The sequence below is a fragment of the Taudactylus pleione genome, unplaced genomic scaffold (genome assembly GCF_031769625.1).
Source record: "Taudactylus pleione unplaced genomic scaffold, aTauple2 ptg000135l, whole genome shotgun sequence".
NCBI lineage: Eukaryota > Metazoa > Chordata > Amphibia > Anura > Myobatrachidae > Taudactylus > Taudactylus pleione.
Window position 1 is genome coordinate 10063990 of NW_028284537.1, and position 23055 is coordinate 10087044.

The following is a 23055-nucleotide window of genomic DNA, read 5'->3' on the forward strand; positions in this document are numbered from 1 at the left end:
GGCAAATTTACCAAGATCCAAAAAGCTTGGCTTTTCGGATCTTGACCCCAGCAACTAACGCTAATTTTAGATGGCATTAGTCCATAGTATCCTTGACATCAGTCTGAGGACCTCATTCAGAGGCGCTCGCAAAATGCGAGCGCTCGCTCTGAATGAGGGCGGCCGCATCTAAAAAATGTTCCGGCCTCCTGGCCGCTCGCTAGGCTGTGCTTTAACGAGCGGCCAGGATGATCGTTACGATGGTCAAGACCATCGCGACAAGACCCTTGTGGTAGGGTCTCGTCTTCCTCAAGCCCCAGAGAGCTTTCGGGGCTTGCGCACGCGCAGTGCGGCCGCTGCCCGTGCGCACAGCCAAACATCGACCTGCTTGCGAGTGGGTCTGAATGAGACCCTGTGCTCGCACATGTACAACCCAACCGCATTAGCAATGCCGGCTCCGTACACGGAAGTAAAATGATGATGTAAGCTATTATTTTACATGTTTCTCTCCGTTGGGTTGGGCTCTCATGGAAACTAGAGTCTTGGCAGGAAACATTTGTTTAATACATTATTAATATTATTTTGTGGTGATAAGAAATTATATTTAACAGGAGGAAATTAACAATATTGTTAAATATGCCCTGAAGACATATTGGCCTATCAATCCACCTATGCCTTGGTGATGTCATTAGTCCCTAGTGAAATGATGGGCTGTAATCTGGTGATGTCATCAGTCCCTGGTGAAATGATAGGCTGTAATCTGGTGATGTCATTAGTCCCTGGTGAAATGATGGGCTGTAATCTGGTGATGTCATTAGTCCCTGGTGAAATGATAGGCTGTAATCTGGTGATGTCATTAGTCCCTGGTGAAATGATGGGCTGTAATCTGGTGATGTCATTAGTCCCTGGTGAAATGATGGGCTGTAATCTGGTGATGTCATTAGTCCCTGGTGAAATGATAGGCTGTAATCTGGTGAATACTGCTCCATGACAGAAAAGTGGCTGCCTCCTCTGATAGTAGTGGGTAAATTCACGTAAAAATGAAGATAGATCTTAAATAGATCATCAGAACTACTACGTTCCTAGTGCCTCGTCCTCATTTATAGTGCCTGACAGAAGTACAGATGTGGTACGGTGTTTGGACAAAGGAACAACATACAGAAAAATACATGTTTCGCACCACACAAGATGTCATCATGTCTAAGATCTGTCTTGCTGAGATATATTAAGAATATGAATTATATCAATTCTTACTGGACTTTACTGCAACGTTGCCTACACTGATATAGGTACTAGAGGTAATGCATTTTGGTATCATGGAAATCTAGAGATACGTGGTTATGCATTAGATATTTTCCTAAGCCAAGTAACAATAATGACCTTTACAAAATAAACAGGATACATTCCCGACAATTACCATGGAAATAAACCAACATTCTGTCATTTCCATTTATTTTTATTTTTTTCGATAACAATTAAACTAGTAATGGAGTACAATACATTCCCTATGGCTATATGGGATAACAGACTGACAGTGATATGAAGTGGAGTCTCTGGACGAGTTGCTTTTGCTAATTATTCTCATTTTACCCCCTCTGAAATCCCTAGTGATTATGTAATTCTGACAAGGGAACAGGTCCTGGAACATTGTAACCTTGTGCGTCTTTCAATTGATTTCTTCTCAATTCTGTGAACGTGACCCAGTTAACAACGTCTAGTTGGGGGCGGGAGGGGGGGGGGGGGGGGAACAGAAAATAAATATGATAATGAAGTAATCTTTATCTGGGAGTGTTATTGTATAACTTAGTGAGCTGGCCCAGGGTATTGTGCATTCAGGAAAAGAATATATAAAGTCATTAGACTGCATAGCGTTACTGGCATCTCCAGATTAACATTAAAATAAGCTCTCTGAAACCTGGGAGTGCGGCTTCGATTCCTTACAAGGACAAAGCGCTGTGTTGCTGGTATACAGACAAAAATGCTGAACTGGGGAGATCTTAAAATAGTGCGTAGAAATGAAATATTTGCATTTAAAGGCAATTCAGTTCAGTCATTTTTCTCTGAGTGGTCAAATCTTTCTTTAACCCATATAGCTCCCGCTATCGTCACCCAAATACTTTTGGATTTGGAACTTTTTTCTTTGCAGCAGACTATGGGCCGAACTCAACGAAATACGAACCTAGGTCACGTCACTGTTTAACCCAGGTATAGACAGAACCAAACAAAACCAGCTGCCGCGAATGATCGCTAATCAATTAGAAACCTGCTTTAAGTACTGAGAGACCGGAGCCATGTATACGGGAATGCAGACGCAGGATGTCACACTCCCCCCCCCCCCGAAATGGTCACGTCACACCGGTATTCCTTGCCATCACTCCCCGTTACCTCCTTCCCCCAAACGCTCCCTGACTGTTGATCCCACTGCGAACAGACATTTCGAGCGACCACAGTAATGTACCTCGATGTATGCGCTGTGCGACTTAGACGTATATGCAGTTTACCGATAATAGTTCAACTACAAAAATATCAGCATAGTATGCAACTCTGAAATTAGGCCCATAGTACGCACACCGCAGAGTTAGCGTGCAACAAAACGGCGTGATGCGCTCACCATGACATTTCTAACTGAACTGGGCAGGAACAGGCAGCACGCTTCATGGAAATATCCATCAAAGTGCTTATTAGTGCAACCCGCAATCTCACAGTACGAAACTCACGGCTAAATGCAACGACCTGAGGCTTCTAAAAGTCTGTGACACTATCTATGCTACATGGGTAGATGCCAGAACGTTGTGTGTGCCTCTACCTCTCAGACAGAGGGGCGGGCAGAGCTTATAGACATTTTCTACTCCGCTTGGGCATAACTCATAGATGGCATTACCAGTTCTTTGTCACTGTCCTTAGTGTAGGTCTTCTCCTTCTCTTCATCATTTTTGGTCCAGCTGTAGGACACCATGTAATTTATGATTGGAGGGTGGTATACAATGTCGGGCTGGTTCCAGGTCACCAGTAGCGCGGTCTTGTTCACTGGTTGTACTTTCATATTGACCGGTGGGGTGCTGCAAACTGGAAAGCAAAACAGTGTGTTACGATTATTAGCGCTTCACCAAGCTTACCGCAGCCATTATTCATTTTATAGATCGGTAACGGGTCATAACACACATACAAATTATATATTATACACGAGTTTCAACAATATATAAAACCATCCTGTAAGCATTCCTTACATGGGTAATAATGATGTCAATACTTATATTTAGAGAGTAGCATGGTCATTGTTGTAAAATATTAGCTATTTTTGGAGAGTGGTGATGTCACTTGTGTCACATGTCTCATCTCCAAAGTAGCCAATATTGTAAGGGGTAAATTAACACATCTGAGTACCAAGATCATGTTATACAAGAAATATGCTTAAGGTGCGTACACGCTGGGCGATTAAAGTAGATGACTGAACGATAACGATATCGTTCAGTAGTCCACTTTATCGCCCATTTTTAACACCAAAACGATGAACGATAACGACGATGCACGGTCACGCGGGTCGTTCGTCATTATCGTTCATCGGATAAACATGCAGGCCAACCTGACGATGTCGTCAGGTTGCTGCATGTTGGGGAGAGAGAGCCCGGCGCTAAACGATATCGTTAATGATATCGTTCAGCGGGTGTGCTCAATGTCATGAACGACATTGAGCACACCCTGCCGGGGACACACTAGACGATATCGTTCAGGGAGCTTATCGTCTAGTGTGTACGCTCCTTTAGTTTCATATGGAGTCGTGTAATAATGTACCATGATTAATTTTTACTCAAAGTGGGCTCTGGGTACAGGTGCTCTAGATATGTGAAGCACACTTAGTAGATCCAGATATGTGGCAACATCTTGACTGCAGCCTGTGCAGACCGGTTGGGGAAATAGGCGTCATGAAGACGACCGGTATAAAATAACAATGTGGAATTAGAAGGTAGGAATCCCAGGAAATGTGGTCAGTAGGATCCTGGAGCCAAATTAGGTGAAAAGTCACTTGAACCAGATTCAGTACAGAGAGAAGGATAACAGGTCTTGAATGTAACCAAACAAAAATAACCTACTAACGCGTTTCACTGGGTATACCAGAGGCAAGTGCATCTGAAGAAGCAGTTATGAAATAAAACAAATTGAACAAATTCTGTTTTTAACACCTAGACAAGTACAAAAACCCTCATTTCAGTTCTAAAATAAACCAGTGTGGTTTATGTGGGAACTGTAAGAGCACTGTAAAAGGATAACTGTCACTTTCATACACTGGAGGCAGCCATTTTGAGGATGTAGCCTATCATTTCGCTATGAACCTGTGATGTCACGCAGGTGATTCCATACTTATACTGACAAAGCACAGTTTTATATTATATTGTACTGAACACTAGCCTAGTTAATAAAATGGCTGCCTCCACTCTTTCAGTAAGCAACTAGAAAACGGTTGCTAGAAAGTCAAATTAACAAAGTTCAAACCACATCTAATTTATTTTAGGAAGAAAACAGGCAGACTAGATTGGTCATGTTCTCATCTGCCATTGGACTCTGTTTCCATTAACCAAAAAAACCCCAGAAATCTGCCCAGTTAAGTAGGATACATAAGCTGGCCAAATATCTAAATGGCCATTCCCCATTCTGCTGATGTGCCGATTGACAGACTTCGATGATGGACGATTTCTTGGTAGATCGGGAAAATTATACAGGTTAAAGAAAATCCCAGACTCTCCGGTCCCAATCATTTGAGAGCTGGAATTGCAGAATTGAGTTGGTCGTACTTTTCGGATTCTCACGATCCAGGCAAAAAAAAATGGGGAATTGCTGCAATGAATTGCAGATGTATGGGTTCCATTATCGGGGGATATTTAAATTCTGCATTATAAAATAAAATAAAAGAGTTCGGTAAAGAACATAATTGTCAAACGTTGGCTGCGGTGTTCTGGTATAACAAACTTACTCTACCACATAAAGGACACTCTCCTATTCGTTCTGAACAATAAATATTAAATGGGGTCACACACTCCCTACTGTGAAATAAAAAGGTATCTGAAGCCATGAGTTCCGCGGTCCTACCATAGCATTAAGCTGAAGTCCGAGTGATATTTACACTTTTATGTTGGGGAACCCTGAGTGAAGGGAGAGCTGCCCGTCTGGCACACCGCCGGTGTTTTGTGTGGCCTGTGACAGGCTATTGTATGAGGTCGCTGCTGTGTTTGTTTTATGCAGTGCAATGTCTGGCTGAGATCAATTTGATGGAGTAAGCCAGGAATGAAACAGAAAAATCAAAGTATTGTTTAAACACAGCGTATAGCCAAAGAGAAAATAGTAAGGTTTGTCATTCTGGCATCATGGGTGAGATCTTCTAACATGGCTTCCATAGACAGCCATCCTATTCACTAACTAGTGATGTCAGAGAGTGACGAGACAGACACCACTGCAGTATAGTAGGTCTGCTCCGTGACAATTAGACTGCACTAATTAAACATTCAGAGAATGAAGGAAACATTTTGTGTTACTCACTAAACCGCAAAATCACTTTTCAATGAGTCAAAAAAACTGAAATCCAAGTAACTGTGGGAAACACACATACTATGACCACGCAGAGTTATACATTATAATGACATGCTCATATAAAGTCATATCACACAGTTCACCGCCCCTGTGATCTCGCTGACGCGAAGGCTGCCCTTACTCCATGGTAACGCACATTGCAGGGTGACGTGGGGCGAGTGTCTGCATGGCTGTCAATCGCAAAAGGAGTTTGTGTGATGTGGGTTTTGTTTGCCGAGACAGACGGGTCATGTATACAGGAGGTGCTGATTGTGTGCTATGTCACTTTGTAATACGAGTTACCATGGAATGACTCATATAAGCTTCATTTCTCTTGAATGAATAACTGAAATACACTTTATTGTCATACAAAACAAAAATTAATTGACAATAATGTACATTTTATTACCCGGCCACTCCACTGACCGATCACCATAGGCTTAGCAAGGAGGTATATGAGCAGGAGAAGGCTGTGTCCCCACATACATCTCACCTATGTGCGCTACAAGTCGCATTAATCATAATGCGTGAGCGCTGCGTGACTGGGTAGCGACGAGCGTCATTTTGTGGCACTTTTTACCTTCGAATGCGTCTTATTCGCAAACAGGACGCACAGGCAGCTTCTGCTGATTAAAATGATATGCAGCATTCCTATATGTGTGCGACTGCATCTGCCTGCAAAATGCTACGTTACAGTGTCAGGGGCTGTAACACTGTGACGTAGCATTTCACATGCAGATACACCCGCAGTCGCACACAGAATATAGACATGCCGCATATCATTTTAATCTGCAAGAGGCATTTGAAGGGGAAAAGTCGCATGAAAAGACGCTCTGCGCTACAGAGTCACACCACAACGTGATGTGACTAGAAGGGCTGTTTAATAAGCAAGGTAGTAAGATGTAGGTGGACACATCTGTAGGCTGCAAATGGCTGCCGGTCCTTCTATGTCTATTGTACATAGTTTCAGAGTAGATTTAATCATATGACTGTAAAATAATAAAAATACATTGCTTTTAGATCAAGCACACAGGTGATTTATATACACTGTGCTGCACACAACACATACCAACCACAGACCCCCACTCACAGCACAGCCCATGCAGGAGTAGAGGAAGTGAGCAAGGAATTGGAGTAACGCAGGTATGTAAAGCACAACTCATCTGCTGTTAGAGGACAGCCAGAAAGCAGGTCATGGCATCCAAGCCATACCACCCATGCACAACGTGATGCCCCAATTTCTATCAGAGGTCATCTTTATATAATAAATAAGTAGGGAATAAAACTATGAATTTATTTTGGTAACCTGATTGATTTGGAACAAAGGAGGTCTCAAATTCTTTAAAGTAACAAAACATGTGAAATTCACACAGGACCCATCAGTAAAAACATGCCATGTAGATACTTCCAATATCATAGTCATCTAACTGTGCTGTTAGTAAACAGAACCACCCCCTAAAATTTCTTCTGGAGCAATACCTATAACATTGAGGTTATCCTCTAGCACAGTAGTTCTCAAACTCAGTCCTCAGGACCCCACACAGTTCACGTTTTGCAGGTCACCCAGCAGCTACACAAGTGAATTCATTACTCACTAATACATTTTAAAAGATCCACAGATGGAGCTAATTATTTCACTTGAGATTCTGCGAGGAGACCTGGAAAACATGCACTGTTTGGGGTCCTGAGGACAGAGTTTGAGAACTTGTGCTCTAGCATGAGATCATAATGGGTATTTACCTTGAGAGAAAATAGGGTACTTCTGTATCTTTGCGCCCCCTGGTTACGTTACTTGCGTATATTCAGTATTCAGTGAAGATATGCAAGTAGTGTAAACTTCAGGAAATACTATTGTGACCCTTGCGGGCTTACTGCGCTCGCCACGCTGCGCTCGCCACGCTGCGGGCACGGTGGCTCGCTTCGCTCGCCACATGGATTTATTCCCCCTCCATGCCCACTTGGATGGTAGGGAATGACGGATGCTAGGGAATGACGGACACTGGCTTATGAGCTTGTGTCAAACGTCATTCCCTACCATCCAAGTGGGCATGGAGGGGGAATAAATCCATGTGGCGAGCGCAGCGAGCCACCATGCGTGCAGCGAGCCCGCAAGGGTCCGAATAGTATTTCCTTAAGTTTATGCTACTTACGTATCTTCAACACAGACCCAGCAGGGGGCCTCAAAGATACGGAAGTACCAAAAATAGTCTCCCAATGACACAGGTCTGCGATGAAAAAGCTTTAACGAATTTATGTGATACTTAAAGATTTTTGGCTTCTGAACATGAATTGACTCCCGATTTTGCATATCACAACGTTTTTCTGCAAACGTGTATTTATGAATAAGTAATTTTTATCATATTCTTTAAATAAGTGTATTCTGCCTACTGTACCAGTGATCGTGCTGAGCAAGAAAAAATATGGGTCCCAGGGCCCCCTCACTTTAAAAAATTGGGGTCCTAGCCCACAGTTTCTGGGTCCCATCAGGATTTATACTTTTGAGCTCCCCATATGCCATATGAGACCACCCCATATGCCCTCTATATATGTTGCATAGCACTCCGGGGCTTAGTGCATATAAGAAATGTGGTCACACACGCTTTTTCAGGGTTTGACCACATTTCTCCCTTTCCTGGATCTCGGCCCTTATGTGTGTGTGTTATAAGGTGTCTGGACACTGTTTAGCAAAAAAAAAAAAAAAAACAACACACACTGCAGATTAAAAGCTCCCAAAGTGCGACAGACCCCTTCTATCTTGACATTCTATGTATGTAATATTTATTACACCCTGTCATGGTCCCTAGCCCCCTCTATCCTGACATTCTATGTATGTAATATTTATTACACCCTGTCATGGTCCCTAGCCCCCTCTATCCTGACATTCTATGTATGTAATATTTATTACACCCTGTCATGGTCCCTAGCCCTCTCTATCCTGACATTCTATGGGGTCTATGTACTAAGCAGTGATAAGAGACAGAGTGAAAAGTGATATGTCTGTGATAAGGTGCCAGCCAATCAGCTCCCAACTGTCATTTTTCAAACACAGCCTGTGAGATGACAGTTAGGAGCTGATTGGCTGGCACCTTATCACAGACATATCACTTTTCACTCTGTCTCTTATCACTGCTTAGTACATAGACCCCTCTGTATGTAATATTTATCACACCCTGTCATGGTCCCTAGCCCCCTCTATCCTGACATTCTCTGTATGTAATATTTATTACACCCTGTCATGGTCCCCACTACATTTAACATTTATCATACCCTGTTTATCATGCCCCCCTCTGTCCTTATACACTGACCTCCCTCTTTTCTTTACATGTTCCCACATTACACTTATTATCCAGCCCCCCTCCAGGACACACACAGGTCCTCCACCCCCCAGCACCCATATGCACACTTGCCACTATCAGTACAGAATGGAAGGCGGTAAGTTAGTGCGTCACCAGGTCCGACAAAGCTCTATGGGAACTAAAGGAGCTTCGCGCTGCCACTACACCTCCCCCGAGATTCAGCCAGGATGTGGTGGACATTATAATTACTTGTACAGCTACCTGAGCTCCTCGTTTAACTGCTCGGTCACCTGTGGTGATGGATCATCAAGCAGGGGGGGTTTCTAGGTAACTCAAACACCCCCTACGTACGTTACAGCCACCCGCTACAGCACCCGGTCACCCAGAGGCGGATTTAGGCCTCATAGTGCCCTAGGCAAGATGGTAGCTTTACGTTCTTTACCGGCCCGATTTCCTTTATTCTCCTTCTTCACTAACCTCAATATTTTTAACTCTCTAAACCCACACCTCATACTTGTTACCCATCTTTACCTCTGCCTCTGTAACTACCTCATTTCCTTCGCCACTCATTTTGGTTGGGGATAGATCCTCTTCAGTAAATGTACCCTGACGTTATAATTTACTGTCCACGGGGATATCTATTGGGAATAGTAACTGTGGCGAAGGAAGCGAGCCACTAAGCCCGAAGTGTGGCAAGCGAAGTGAGCACGCGAGGGTACAAGTTTCTACTGTTGGTGACCAGATACTTAATTTGGGAGAAAAGAACAGTGCTTTAAGGGCATGGAGCCACACTTCCGCCCTCACTCCACGTCAGGGTACATTAACTTAAATGGATCTGTACACAACCCTCTGATTTTCTGCCTATAATTCTTTCTCCTCCCTTTACACCAGCCTCTATATATTTCCTCTTCACCTACATTCCCTATCCTGTTCCTCTGTACCTTGCGTCTTCCCCCACCCATTCCTCTCACCCCTATTCTTTACCTCTCTCATTCCCTTCGCCTGCCTGATTCCATGTTCCCACAGTCTTTACCAGCATCAGTAGTATTAGCGATCTACTTGCCTCATTGCCTTCAATCCTCCCCCCTCCATCATCCATATTACCCCCTGCCTCTTACCTACCCTCTCCAACTTTACCCCATTCCTCCTGCTGTCTGTTATAGTACACAACCTTATCTTATGCACAAACACACATTTACTTCAGCCCCATAAAGGCTACATTACCCCATTGTACACACCCGATCCCTCAGCTCACAGGCGCGCACACTGATGCCACACATGATGACCCCCTAGCTCAGCTCACCCCTCCCTGTCTCTCGGCGCCGGTTAAACACTCCATCCTTTAATATGAAAAAAATAAAAACTTGATTGTAATGCCGATGCCGCCTTGTAGTTAATCCGCCTCTGCGCTCACCCCTAAAGTACTCAGCTCACTCGCCACAGCACAGCATAAGTCACCCGCTCACGTCCGACCCCACCCGCCACAGCACAATACCTGATCACAGCTCACCCCACCTGCTACAGCACCAGTCACCTCCGCAACACCAAACACCTATTTACACTTCATCCAAGCACAGGCTGCAGGGGCCTTCTTCAGTCCGGGTCACGGGGCCGCAAGTCACTCACTCCCTGCAGTGGCTCCTCCTACTCTTTTTATAGCCTGTGGCCGGGAGACCAATTACTGAATCAGAAGCCCAGGGATTGGCAGGAGCGGAGCGTGTCCCCGGGGACCCACCCATTCTTGAAAAGTGAGTCGCTGGTCCTAAATATCGGATAAAATACACGCTATATTTATTAAATGAATTCAGTCGGTGGTACAGAACGTTGCAATTCAGTTCTCGTCATAAAACTTCCCCCCCGCCCAGTGCCAGATTAAGGTCCACATGGTCCTGGAGCTGAAATTTACAAAGGGCCTAAACCCCATACTGTCTAAAAGAACATTGCACACACGCAACGACTACAAGGTGAGCTGGCGAAGGAGGACCCAAATATAACAGATACAACACACTTTTACCCTGTGCCGGCTCATTTTAACCCCTGCCTATCACCACATACACACACACACAGTACACACCACTCATACAGTACAAGTGATTTCAAAATTTTTATGCAAAGTCAAGGATCCAAACTACAAAGAAATTGTCAGGGAAATGCTTAATAGTTACAGAAACCTTGGCTGCAATATGAGAATAAAGGTACATTTATTGAATTCCCTTATTGAGCATTTCCAGAATATCTCGGAGACTACAGTGAAGTACAGGGTGAACGGTTCCACCAAGATGTTAAAGATGTAGAAAGGAGATACCAGGGTCCTTGGGACGTCAGCATGATGGCTGACTACTGCTGGATGATACACAGAGATGACACAGAAAAAGCTTATAAGCGAAAAGCAACAAAACTAAGTTTGAAGAAATAAAAAACAAGATATTAACGATTTTTTTAAAATAATTATGGTTTTGTTTCTATTATTGTTTGATTTAATTGTTATTTTATTATGTAATTAAGACAAAAACACAGTGGTATCATCTACACTTTTTCGTATTCACAACAAATAGGTCAAAAACAATTAAACTTCTTGTTTTTTCTTAAAAATGTATGTAACCCCCATTATAGGTAAATGTGATGTGGTAATTTGTTTAATATACTATTTCTTGATGTACACAGGAGTATAATTAAGAATATAAAAGTATTATTAAAAAAGATTTCAATACCTTAACTTTCGCAGACCTGTGTTATTCTTGTTTTATGCTGCCATTAGACACGACAACAGATCTGTGGTGTAGATACAATTACACCCAGTGTACAATAATACCCAATGTACAAAAGCGATCTCCACCAGAAAGCATGTCCAGCAGATGGGGCATAGCTTATTCCTGCATACAACGCACCATGGCCCAAGATAAAAGCCTTGTATTCACTTCAATACCACTGACTAAAGCTACACAGGGATACCAATAGTGAGCAACAGGATCATGTCCAATTATGCTAGACGTGTAGGTGGCCAAATTTCACAGGCCCCAGGTAGATAGCACTCAGACCCCACTGGTGTGATCCAGCCTGTTAGTGTGGTCAGAAGATGATTAACAAATGCCTTTCCCTATTTACCAACATGCCTTTAAAATAATCTTATTAAGATTGGTTAGCCAATATGGTAGTTTTGGGCTGCTATATATCAGGCCAATAAAATTATTGTTAGCACGTGTGGCCAGGATTCCCCCCATGGCTGCTGAGCCCTACATTGGTGCCATTTGGGCTGGTCACGTTCCAACATCAATAGCCTTAACCATTTATGCCACAACCCTTGACTTTACAATGATTTTTGTAGTGCAGGCAAGATATCCGGTGGTCATACGTGATTCTCAGAGAACATGTTCTAATGAATCAAAGACCATTTTAAAAGAGGCGAGACTTTCCTCTTTCAAACGAGGGTTCCACTGATTCTGAGAGTGTTCGGAGGGGTAAGATAGAGAACTTTTAATGCTCTGCCCCAATTCCTGAAAAAGTTTTGCTCAGAAGGGCCGGGGCTTAATGGCATTATTGCATACTCTGCAATGTCCTCAAGTCCCACCCCAATTCCGGGTCAGAGTTACAGCAACCCAGGGCAGTGAACTTTTAGCAGAGTTAACTCCCTCCATTTGAACCCCTGCTGTGCTTAGGAGGAGTCCCACTCATCCTTAGCAGTGAAGGGGTTACACAAGACTCTTTAGAGACGTACCGCTTTCCACTAATAAAAATTCTGCTCCAGACTTTGTAACGTACATCAAGTCATCTTGACAAACTTTAATTCTCATATAAAACCTCTCTCTCTCTACATCACAGACACTGAACACGAAAATCTGAAAGGATTTTGTGTGTGAAGAAACAGAAGGAAGATTCTGTACTGTCCAGTATCTGACTCTTCACAGAGGGAAATTCAATGATTATGTTGAATATTATTCTCTCTCTCTCTTTTCAGGGCGACTATAGATGGAGAACAAAGACACTACATAGGATTCATTGAGAATTATGGTGACTGGGTAGATTATATTTCCTTGAAGTCGTTCACCTAATCATATCTGCAATTCAACAGAAGAAATACAACCGTTCAAATGAACTCAACGACTATGCATTATTAAAACGTATTGACATTCAAGTCATTATAGAATGCTGCAAAGGATTCATTATAAATGAGCACAATGTACGGTATTATTTATCTAATGAATAAAATGCCCGGGCCTGCTTTGCGCTGTACTGAATGAAGATGTATTATGCCTAACCGATGTGATCGTGACATTTTCTATATATCTCCCTGCTGCGTAGATAACAAGCCATGTTTAGAGCGGTCGCCTTGGCCTCAATTGCTTGATAATCACATTCTGACACGTCAGTACTCTGCATTTGCAAGTTTTAGCATACTAAGCAAGTATTTTACCGAGCAAGTGCAGAGTTTACCTATGGTCTTTTCGAAGAAGCTGTGCAGCATTAAGAAAACAATTGACTGCCTAGATTAAGTCACGCTGTACCGCAAACGTGAATCTGCCGGATTACATAAGCAGTGCTGAAACAGAGGTCAAAAGTGTTGCTATAGAGCAGGAATGGCCAGCATGTGGCTCTCCAGCTGTTGTAAAACTACAAGTCCCAGCATGCACTGCTTCAGTTTTGCTCTTAGGGAATGCTACAACTGTGGCAGGGCATGCTGGGATGTGTAGTTTCACAACAGCTGGAGAGCCACAGGTTGGCCAGGCCTGCTATACAGGATTTTTTCCCCCTATTTATGTATTAAGGACTTATTAAGCAGTGTACGCTAGTGCTCAACGCAGACTCCAGATGGTCGTGAATATGTGCAGACGCCTGACCCATACTGTGCAGTACAGGTCCTACGTGAACGCACGCAGAGCAGCAGCAGACTGTCAGTGATTGACAGTCGGCTGTCGCTTCCTGAAATGGAGGCGTGTCGCCGCCGTTGGGGGGAGAAGAGGCCAGGATCTCCGTTGGCTGACGGAGATGGCCTGGCCTCTTTCTGTCATCTGCGGCAGCCGGCTTGCGTGACCCCATGCCAGCCGATGTTCCCGCAGATTATCCGATGCTGCGTTGAACAACGCATCTTGGATAAGTAATGCAGCATGCCTCCTGCTGCATTACCATATCTACAAGGATGGAATTACAAGGCTGCTTGCATGCATACATCATATATCTATAGCTTGCATGCATACATCATATATCTATAGCTTGCATGCATACATCATATATCTATAGCTTGCATGCATGCATCATATATTTATAGCTTACGTGCATACATCATATATCTATAGCTTGCATGCATACATCATATATCTATAGCTTGCATGCATGCATACATCATATATTTATAGCTTACGTGCATACATCATATATCTATAGCTTGCATGCATGCATACATCATATATTTATAGCTTACGTGCATACATCATATATCTATAGCTTGCGTGCATACATCATATATCTATAGCTTGCGTGCATACATCATATATCTATAGCTTGCGTGCATACATCATATATCTATAGCTTGCGTGCATACATCATATATCTATAGCTTGCGTGCATACATCATATATCTATAGCTTGCATGCATACATCATATATCTATAGCTTGCGTGCATACATCATATATCTATAGCTTGCGTGCAGCTTTGCAGTTCCGTTCAGTACAGAATCAGATCCTGCATACTGTACGGTTTCAGTATTATTACTTCTTTTAGAATCTCAAGTTGCTTGTTCTTGAAACAAAATAATTAATCCTGATTCAGGAATGAATGTTCCCCAGTCATGTCGCGGATCCAGATTTGTATCTCGGTTTCCTGAATATGGGATTTATTTACTGCAAATCTATCGTCGCTTTCGTGTGTATAGGTCAATGCCATCCCAAGAGGTTAACGTCATCTGTGGCGAAATGTGAAGTTTTTCATTACTTGCTACATTGCGGTATACATCGGTCCCCACTGATGGAGGGATAGCGGATTTCTCCAGTGCTAACCTGTTAAGTCTCTTCTCCTATAATTCTAATATTGCTTCATTACAAGAGGCTGCAAATTGATTTATTTTACGCACCAGATGTATTTTGCAGCTACTTGGGGAAAACAAGAAAAAAAAACCACTGTAAATCGGAGACTACAGTGTTGCACTAGTGGCTATGATTTCTGGAACGCAGCAGTTTTAGCTGGTGAGTGTCACGATAAAAATGAATACAGCTGGGGTGCGGCTTGCTAATAGGGGGCCCAGTATTTTCTCACAGTGAATCTGGAGTAAGGGTAAAATAAGCATCCTTTAAAAAAAACCATTTAATGAAAAAGGAAGTGTGCCTGAGAAATATTCCGTGCTGCAGTCAGATAATCCTGTTGGGTTAAATGAGAATTTCTGTTTCCATCTCCCAAATCTCACTTCCCAGATCTTGTTTTTTCTCTGCCCTCTCTGTGAACCAAGTCTGGAATTTATGCGGCTTCTGCGAGTCACCGGGGGCCTCCCAGGTCTTTTGCTCAAGGAAATTGCAGAAACTGAAACATGGGATCAAATTTTCTAAAATGAACTTGACAGAGGCACCCAAAGGGACAGAGAAGAGAGTCTTGTGTCACTGCTCCCAACCTGGGACACACAATGCAACCTTTAGCCGTGATTGATGGCAGAACGGCAATAACCTTACTGTGAGATATAGCTTCATTCATGATGTCTGGCTGGGTGAAATAGTGAACGTGAACTAAATTGCCACTCTTGAATAGTGCTGAACCTTTGACTTCAAATCAATACTTGGAACATTGCCCTAGCTCAGGCACGCCGAAAGAAAAACCTTCTTTCTAGTGTAAATGGCTTCGTAGGGACCAAGACTACTAAATTGACTATTATGTTGGATTAACCTAGTGCAATAAATAGTGGAAACATTAACATCCCAGGTGCAGGCTGAAATATCCCATGTATTGATTGGAAATCAAAATGCATTAGAATCAAACATGGGGACAGCACATTCCAATAGAAAGCGACGATTGTGATTGGCTGCAAAAAAATCATGACAAATCCAATATTAAAACAGCTGCAACACACTCAGCGGTGAGTTTAAGGGAGAAATGTATGAAGCCTTGGAGAGAGAGAGAAAGCGTAGAAAGATAAAATACCAACCAATCAGTTCCTAACTGTAATTTTTCCAACACAGCCTGTAAAGTGACTGATTGGTTGGTACTCTCTCTCTCTCCAAGGGGTAAATTTACTAAGAATCGAGTTTGGTCGAGTTATTTTTTTTCTTTTTTAAAACACTCTCTACTTCGCCGAGACTCGGGGAAGTGTTCAGTTTTTCAACTCGCAAATTTACTAAGAAGTGAGTTTAGCTGAAAGTGAGTTTTCTGATGGTGAAGGAGATAGAGATTTCTTCCCCTAGTTGCGAGTTTAGATGAGATTACTCACCTGAGATTGCAGTGTTTTCCAGCGCTGGTGTCCCCAGCTTCTGGCTGGAGTCCTGTATCGCTGACACAGCGACCTCCGTGGCAGGCGGCCCGTTGTGGCAGAGACCCGCCGGCGGGTGTCCACACCGTCTGGCTGGGGTTCTCTGTATACAGCCGGCCGGCGCTGGGGGTGGTGAGCAGCAGCGCTGAGCACCCTATAGGACACTCTGCGCTGTAAACTCCATGTAAAAGCTGCTTGGTGCTGCCCGGGAGTAGTAAATTCCCGGGTAGCACCATTCAGACAGAAGCAGGGTAATTTCCCGGGACTTAAGACCCTGGAAAAACCCTGGTCGATTGAAGGGGCGGCTACCCGGGAACATGTTCCCGGGTAGGTACCTTTCAGACAGACACGGCTCCTTGGGAATTTGGCTGAGGCAGGTCAAATTCCCGGGAATCTCGAGATGTCTGAAAGGGGTATAAGACATTTACCTCCACTTCTGTGTTGGTCTCAGAACGTCCACAAAAGTAATGAGAAAGAGTGTTTCACTTATTTTCACCAAAGAAATTGCCCACGTAACAGTATGTTTTATATATACTTTACATTATCCATTGCGTCACATCTATTCACTTTATACATTCTTTATTTTAGTAACTAATTTCTTCACCCACTACTCACATACTTCTCTGTATATAGCACTTTTGGAGCTGCGCTCATACATTATAGCAGCACTGTTCTTTTACCTGTATTTTTGAACATTTAACTACATTCACCTACACTGTCTTTATAGCACACAGACTCCACTCCAGTGTTCATCTCACTTGTTACATCATCCACAGCATGAACAGCCTTACTTCAACCACCCCCCTTATTCACTGCCCATATAATCCTCTACTTTATCCATCCCTATCCTCCCCCTCTAGTCTCCTCCACTTGCTGTAACCCCTTTGTTCTCTCATCAGTCTCCTTTTCAACCCTCTGCTTCTCTCACACACCTTTCCTGTTCCTCCACGGTCAACCACCTCCCTCCATGGCCTTGCCCCACCACTAAGCCCCATTTCCTCCTGTCTCTGCCTGTCACCTCCGGAGCAGCCAAGAGAAATCCTGGGCCCGGGTCCCGTAACATCCTGGGGGGCCCCCTGGAGTGGATGTGGCCACAGCATGTTGGGCATGGCTACACCTCTTTGTGGGTGGGTCTAGCATGTGAGAAGCACCCACTCACAGGAGCATGGCATAGCACCCAGCAGCTGGGACTAAAGTATTCACTATTTGGATGGTGGGACAGTCCCATAATATCTGAATCTTTAGCTGGATGTATTTAGATGCTATAATGTAACAGACAAAAATGAAAGTGCGCACACAAAAAAAATCTATTTTTTATTATAGAGACAGATGAACGAATACTAAAGAAAAAATATGGTGCGCTGACTGATCAATTGCTGTCTAATGTGAACACCTGCAGCTGACACCAGAGGGATTCCTGCAATCAACCCTCATGTAAATACAAAAATTTTATTAAACATGTGATATGAACTGCAGTTCAAGAATATTAAAATTGACACACATACATGACAATATGATAAATAAAGCAATTAGCAAGCTTAAAACCAAAACAGCAAATAAATAAACCAATTTGCATTGGTAACTGATTGTAAATAATATAACCAAATAGTTCCAATGTCCAACTTATGCCATTAAGGTAGATCCATACAATGGAAGTTGCATTACTGACTGAATTGGAATATGTATCCAAAAAGTTCTCAACAACACACTGATTGTGAGTGCAGACAATCTAAATGGATGATATAACCATCTGTGATGTATTGCGAAAGGATTGAGCTGGTAAGTGTACATACACAAGTTCCAATATCACATTGAAATAATTGCTTATTTATCATATTGTCATGTATGTGTGTCAATTTTAATATTCTTGAACTGCAGTTCATATCACATGTTTAATAAAATTTTGTATTTACATATATCAGATTTGTGGCTTGTGTATTAACACCAGCGCAGACACCTTCTCTCTCTTGTCTATAGATGAACGAATAACTTAGGTTTGTCATTGCATAAGGTCATCTTAAAACACACACATTCCGCAGCATATATCCTAACCCACTGCTCCATGCGCCTTCCTCACTATCTACCCCTCTGTGTCGCCCCTGTCTGTCTGCCCTTCCCCTTTAGAATGTAAGCTCTCATGAGCAGGGCCCTCGTCCCTCGCGTGCTTCTCCTTTCCCTACTTATACTATAATTTACTCCTAACTCCCCAATTGGCACCTAACATGTGGTTGATGACGCCATCATGCTTGTGTTATGCAGCCATGTTTATAAACCGTGTCCTGTATTGTGTTTTACAGCTAATAATGGTTTTTCTTGTGTGCTCATTATGTACTGTGTAAGGCGCTGCGGAACCTTTGTGGCGCTATATAAAGGATAATAATAATGACAACATATGTACGTGTCCCTTACTACAGAGCGTGCTATCATCAGTGACAAGAAACCTTAAGGTGCCATTAATATTAGAAGCTGTAAGGTTTATTTACGAAGCGTCGGGCTGTAAAACCTTGTGCTTCCGATCGTGTTTATGCCGATATTTAAAAATGCATTGCTTTTACTAGCAATTAAAAGCATTGCTCTTTTAAATATTGATATATGCAAAATTGAAGCAATATTAGTGCACAATAAGTCCCAAAGATCAGCCAGCAAGAGAGAAAAAAAAATAAGTTTTCACCTTGCTTCCACAGAATAACATTGTACAGGATAAAAGTTATGTCTCCACTCAGGGAGTAATCATGTTCCCAACCATTAATTATATAGAGGAAATTCCATAGATCCACTCACTTCTCTTAACATCTTGGATCAGGTATTCAGAACGCAAAGCAGGAAGCAGCGGCAGCCATATTGGACCCGGAGGCACGGACTTGAATTGCTTTCAGCTACTTCTAATTGTTTAATAATGGAGGGCGGTGCTATATTGAATACAGGGGTATATAAGGTTTTATTTTACAAGGCAGTCATACCCGCTTTTGACAAGGACTTTTATCCGAAACGCGTTTGGCGGCGGCTGCGGACCCCGTGGCTACTCCATCTATTGGTCCCCCTTTTGGACAAGCGAAGTATCCGGAATGGTGCTTATCCTGGCTGTTAGATCACCTCAGCACTTGTGGGAGAACCTGTGCCACAGTAAAGGAATAGCAGATATTCTGCTCATCAATGCTTTTATATATTTTTATCATGTGAGTGTAATGTGTGAAATTAAAATTACTTTTTGATACCTTGAGATCTCTGCACTACTGGTCTCTTCTTGTGTCTTCTCCTGCTCTCAGTTTGATATGAGTATATAAGCAGGGAGACACGCGTTTTAGGTGTTAAATGAGAAGTGAGTGGATACATGGAATTTCCTCTACATAAATAACTGTTGGGAACATGATAACGAGGACTGAATGGTAATCCCTGAGAGCACCTGAGTGAAAACATCATTCTTAACCACTTAATGGACTATTTTTTTCCCCGACAAAACCGGTCAGAAATTGCAAAGTCCGCAGGAGAATCCAGAGAACCAGAGGTGATGCGTTCTGCACACGTGTAGAACGGATTTCCTCTTCAAAAACACAGCGGTGAAGGTGCAGTCGCACCTTGTCAGCTGAAGCGCGGTTGGCTGCGTTCACATCCCATGTGACCACGTGAGTTCAGTGGTTAAATATCGGGCATAAACACGACCAGAAGCGATGGCTTTGTGCATCTTTGAATTTCTAAGCTATTGGTGTATTAGCAACAGAATACACGAGAGGTGGGACCACATATAAAACACCTGTGAAATAGGTAATCGTTTGTAATCGTGTTGTTTGAAATATATTATAATAGTGACACCATGCAACATCACGGGCGTGAATAATGTATATCACAGTTCTTCACACCCATAGAATACAACCTACAGTATATTTATTATTGTGAATGCAGCCTTCCTCATCATATTTTCCTTCTAGCCCTGCAATCAATCAAGGGCAGTCCTGTAAACAGTGCCGCAGGATAAACGACGGGCCCGGTTTATACAGGGAGAGTGTCCAAAGCTGTGAGGCGATGGCCATACCAGCTTAGAAAAATATAGATGTGCTCTGCCGCAGAGTGGGGTATTTTTCTCCTCCTCCACAGCTGGCCTGGGCCCCTGAGTCAAGCCTGGGGTAACTAGTACCTGCCACCCCCTCTTGGTGCCCCTGCCTGTAAAATAAAGTTTCCCTCCAACACTGAGCATGGGATAGTTACATAGAGACCGCTCTACACTCCACGCCGAGATAATAATCCAAATAGAAAACCATAGATTACATATAAAACTATTAATTTATTGGTGCATCCACTAACTAAACAAATGCAAAGTTAATTTCGAACAGAACAGTAGTCAGGATAGGGTTTAATAAATAAATATTACACACACACACAGAAAGAAGGTAGAAGGTCATGCGTGCAGTAACTGCCTGTAATAACAGCACCCTGGGCCTCTTTAGCTGCAGGTGAATTTTTAGCAGTTCGGTTTGGCAGAGATCTTACAGAAAAGGTCAGCGAATGCCCGATCACATCCCACAACACAAACTCTACACTGTAACAAAGTGGTGTACCCCAGGCAACATTCAGAACTGAAATAGACAGTGTGCACTGGACAGTTCTTACATACTGCACTATTTACTGCCAACAGGCCGCGTAAAAAACAAAAACGACAGTCTGCGCAGTTTGATACAACAGCTGATTTACAATGTGTATAAATCCTATGGCCAAGGCAGCAAAATAATATTGTGTTGATTCAAGTACTAAACGTTATCTTGAAACGTTCATGAATGTATAGATAAAAACATAGGAATGAATAAAACCCAGATGGATTTTGATCGTCGTCAGGCATTGGGAACGGTAGTCTGCAGAAGCCCCGCAAGTGCTTTGGATTTGGAGCCAATGAATGTTGATTAAGCATACAAAATGGCTGCCACCCAGGTGTGTGTGAGGTAAAGTTTAATCAGATATAGGATGGTATTTTCCTTTAACAAAAAATAAAATATAGGTTACTCAGCACACAAGAAAACCCTATTTTGTTATATCTGAATAAAGAGAAAAACTACGCATAAATCAGGTAGAATTACACATAAGATATATATTTTGCTGGAACCATAATTAAAAATGGCAATAGTAATAGAACATTTTTTTTTATGTCAGTTATGATAGATGAGTTGCTTTTATTTAACACAAAGAAAAGTAGGATATAGAACGTGGCGTGAACAACAGGCTTTGCCTTTTTTTGCAATAATGGCAATTAACCCCCAAGTGGACATACATGTCTGTGCATACACACAACGTACATGTCAGCACACATAAAGCAGTGGCTATAAGTTCAAGGCCCATTAAATAAATGACAAATCCCCGACATGAGCAGAGACAGAAAGAAAACATAATCAATACATCTGTGCTTGTAATAATTACAGCTATTGGCTGACTGCGATATAAACGATTTGGGTAACCAGGAGCAAATTAGCCTCTTGCTGTTTGGTATGTAGAAGCCGTATGTCAGATGACGCCAAACCATGTCATAACGATGGAATTGTTGCTTCATTCCTGGACACGTTGGCCCGGGAGCACCTACAGCATTCTGGGATGCAGCACAAAAGTGCTTTTATCTCCCTTTCAGAGGCATAAATGTATTCGTAATGGAATTGGCCGGAGCTTGGGAATCATCAACCAAATGCAATGAAGATAGAAACGGCGCTGAGGTGCACAATTCAAATGATCTTTTAACACAAACTAGTGAAATTCAGCCCATTCTAGAAGAGAGGACAGAACAGACACCCCCAGAGCAAACCATTAAAATGTGAGCACCTCTTCTGTGCCTAAAGAGTATAGTAAATAGAGTAAACTAAGAAATGTAAATTGTGCACAAATTAACAACAACAAAAAAACTATTGCATGTGAAATAATTATGCTGCCATTTTAATTAACAAAAATACATATGGTTTTATTTTCAGGAGAGAAAGACTAAAGTGTTGCAACAAACTGTAGTAAAGCATGGTGGCACAGTGGTTAGATTTGGTGCCTCACTGTATTGGGGTTAAGGGCTCGATTCTGACATGAGCCCTGTCTGTTGAGTTTGTATGTTCTCCCCTTGTGTAGGCGATTTCCTACCACAGCACAAAACCATACTGGTAAGTTAACCTGGCGCATATCAAATGAATCAGCACAGTCTCCTGGTGCGTCCTAGACGCGTCGGATTGCAACTTAGACGCATTTAAAAAAAAAAAAAAAAAAGACTATTGTTACGAAGCAGAGTCTCACGGGACCTGTCGCGCCGTGGGGGGCTGTTTGGCATGGCTGCAGCAAAGATGTGCGAGGACTCATCTAGAACCCATGAAGGACATTTATGATTAGTGTATTTGCTGAATGAAAACACCATGGGCGCTCCGGAATTTGGGAAGAATTCTCCCGGCTCCCAGGAGGATAGACAACCTTTCCACATCCCGCCCACTTCTCCAGTATGAATCGCACCTGGACCATCCCTATCCCCGGGTCTCCTGGAGGCCAGATTAGAAATACACTATGCTATCGGGCCTATTTATTAAAGCCTTTCTGCAGTCAAACCTGATGATTTTTGCAATATTTTAATATGTGAGCCATTTAACAAGTGGATAACAGACAACCAAGATATATGCTGGGCTTCTTATATTTCTGATAGCAGCAACAGTCCTAGCTTTACCTTTTAGATGGTCATTCACGCCTATAAGCTACAGTGTCTCATAATTCCAAATGTGCAGCCAATGGCCAGGTATCCTTATTAGGCAGGTCGGGTCTGTACCCAGCA

At 42.7% G+C, this 23055-nt stretch overlaps 1 protein-coding gene across 3 annotated transcripts in view; it reads right to left on the bottom strand.

Moving 5' to 3' along the window:
* Nucleotides 1-23055, bottom strand: part of PTPRG (protein tyrosine phosphatase receptor type G) — a 501503-nt gene that overhangs the window by 122673 nt on the left and 355775 nt on the right. For all 3 annotated transcript variants that reach the window (XM_088473430.1, XM_088473429.1, XM_088473431.1), the window contains exon 9: nt 2861-3045. In XM_088473430.1, coding sequence (XP_088329556.1) covers nt 2861-3045 — 185 coding nt within the window. The remainder of the gene's footprint in view (nt 1-2860; nt 3046-23055) is intronic.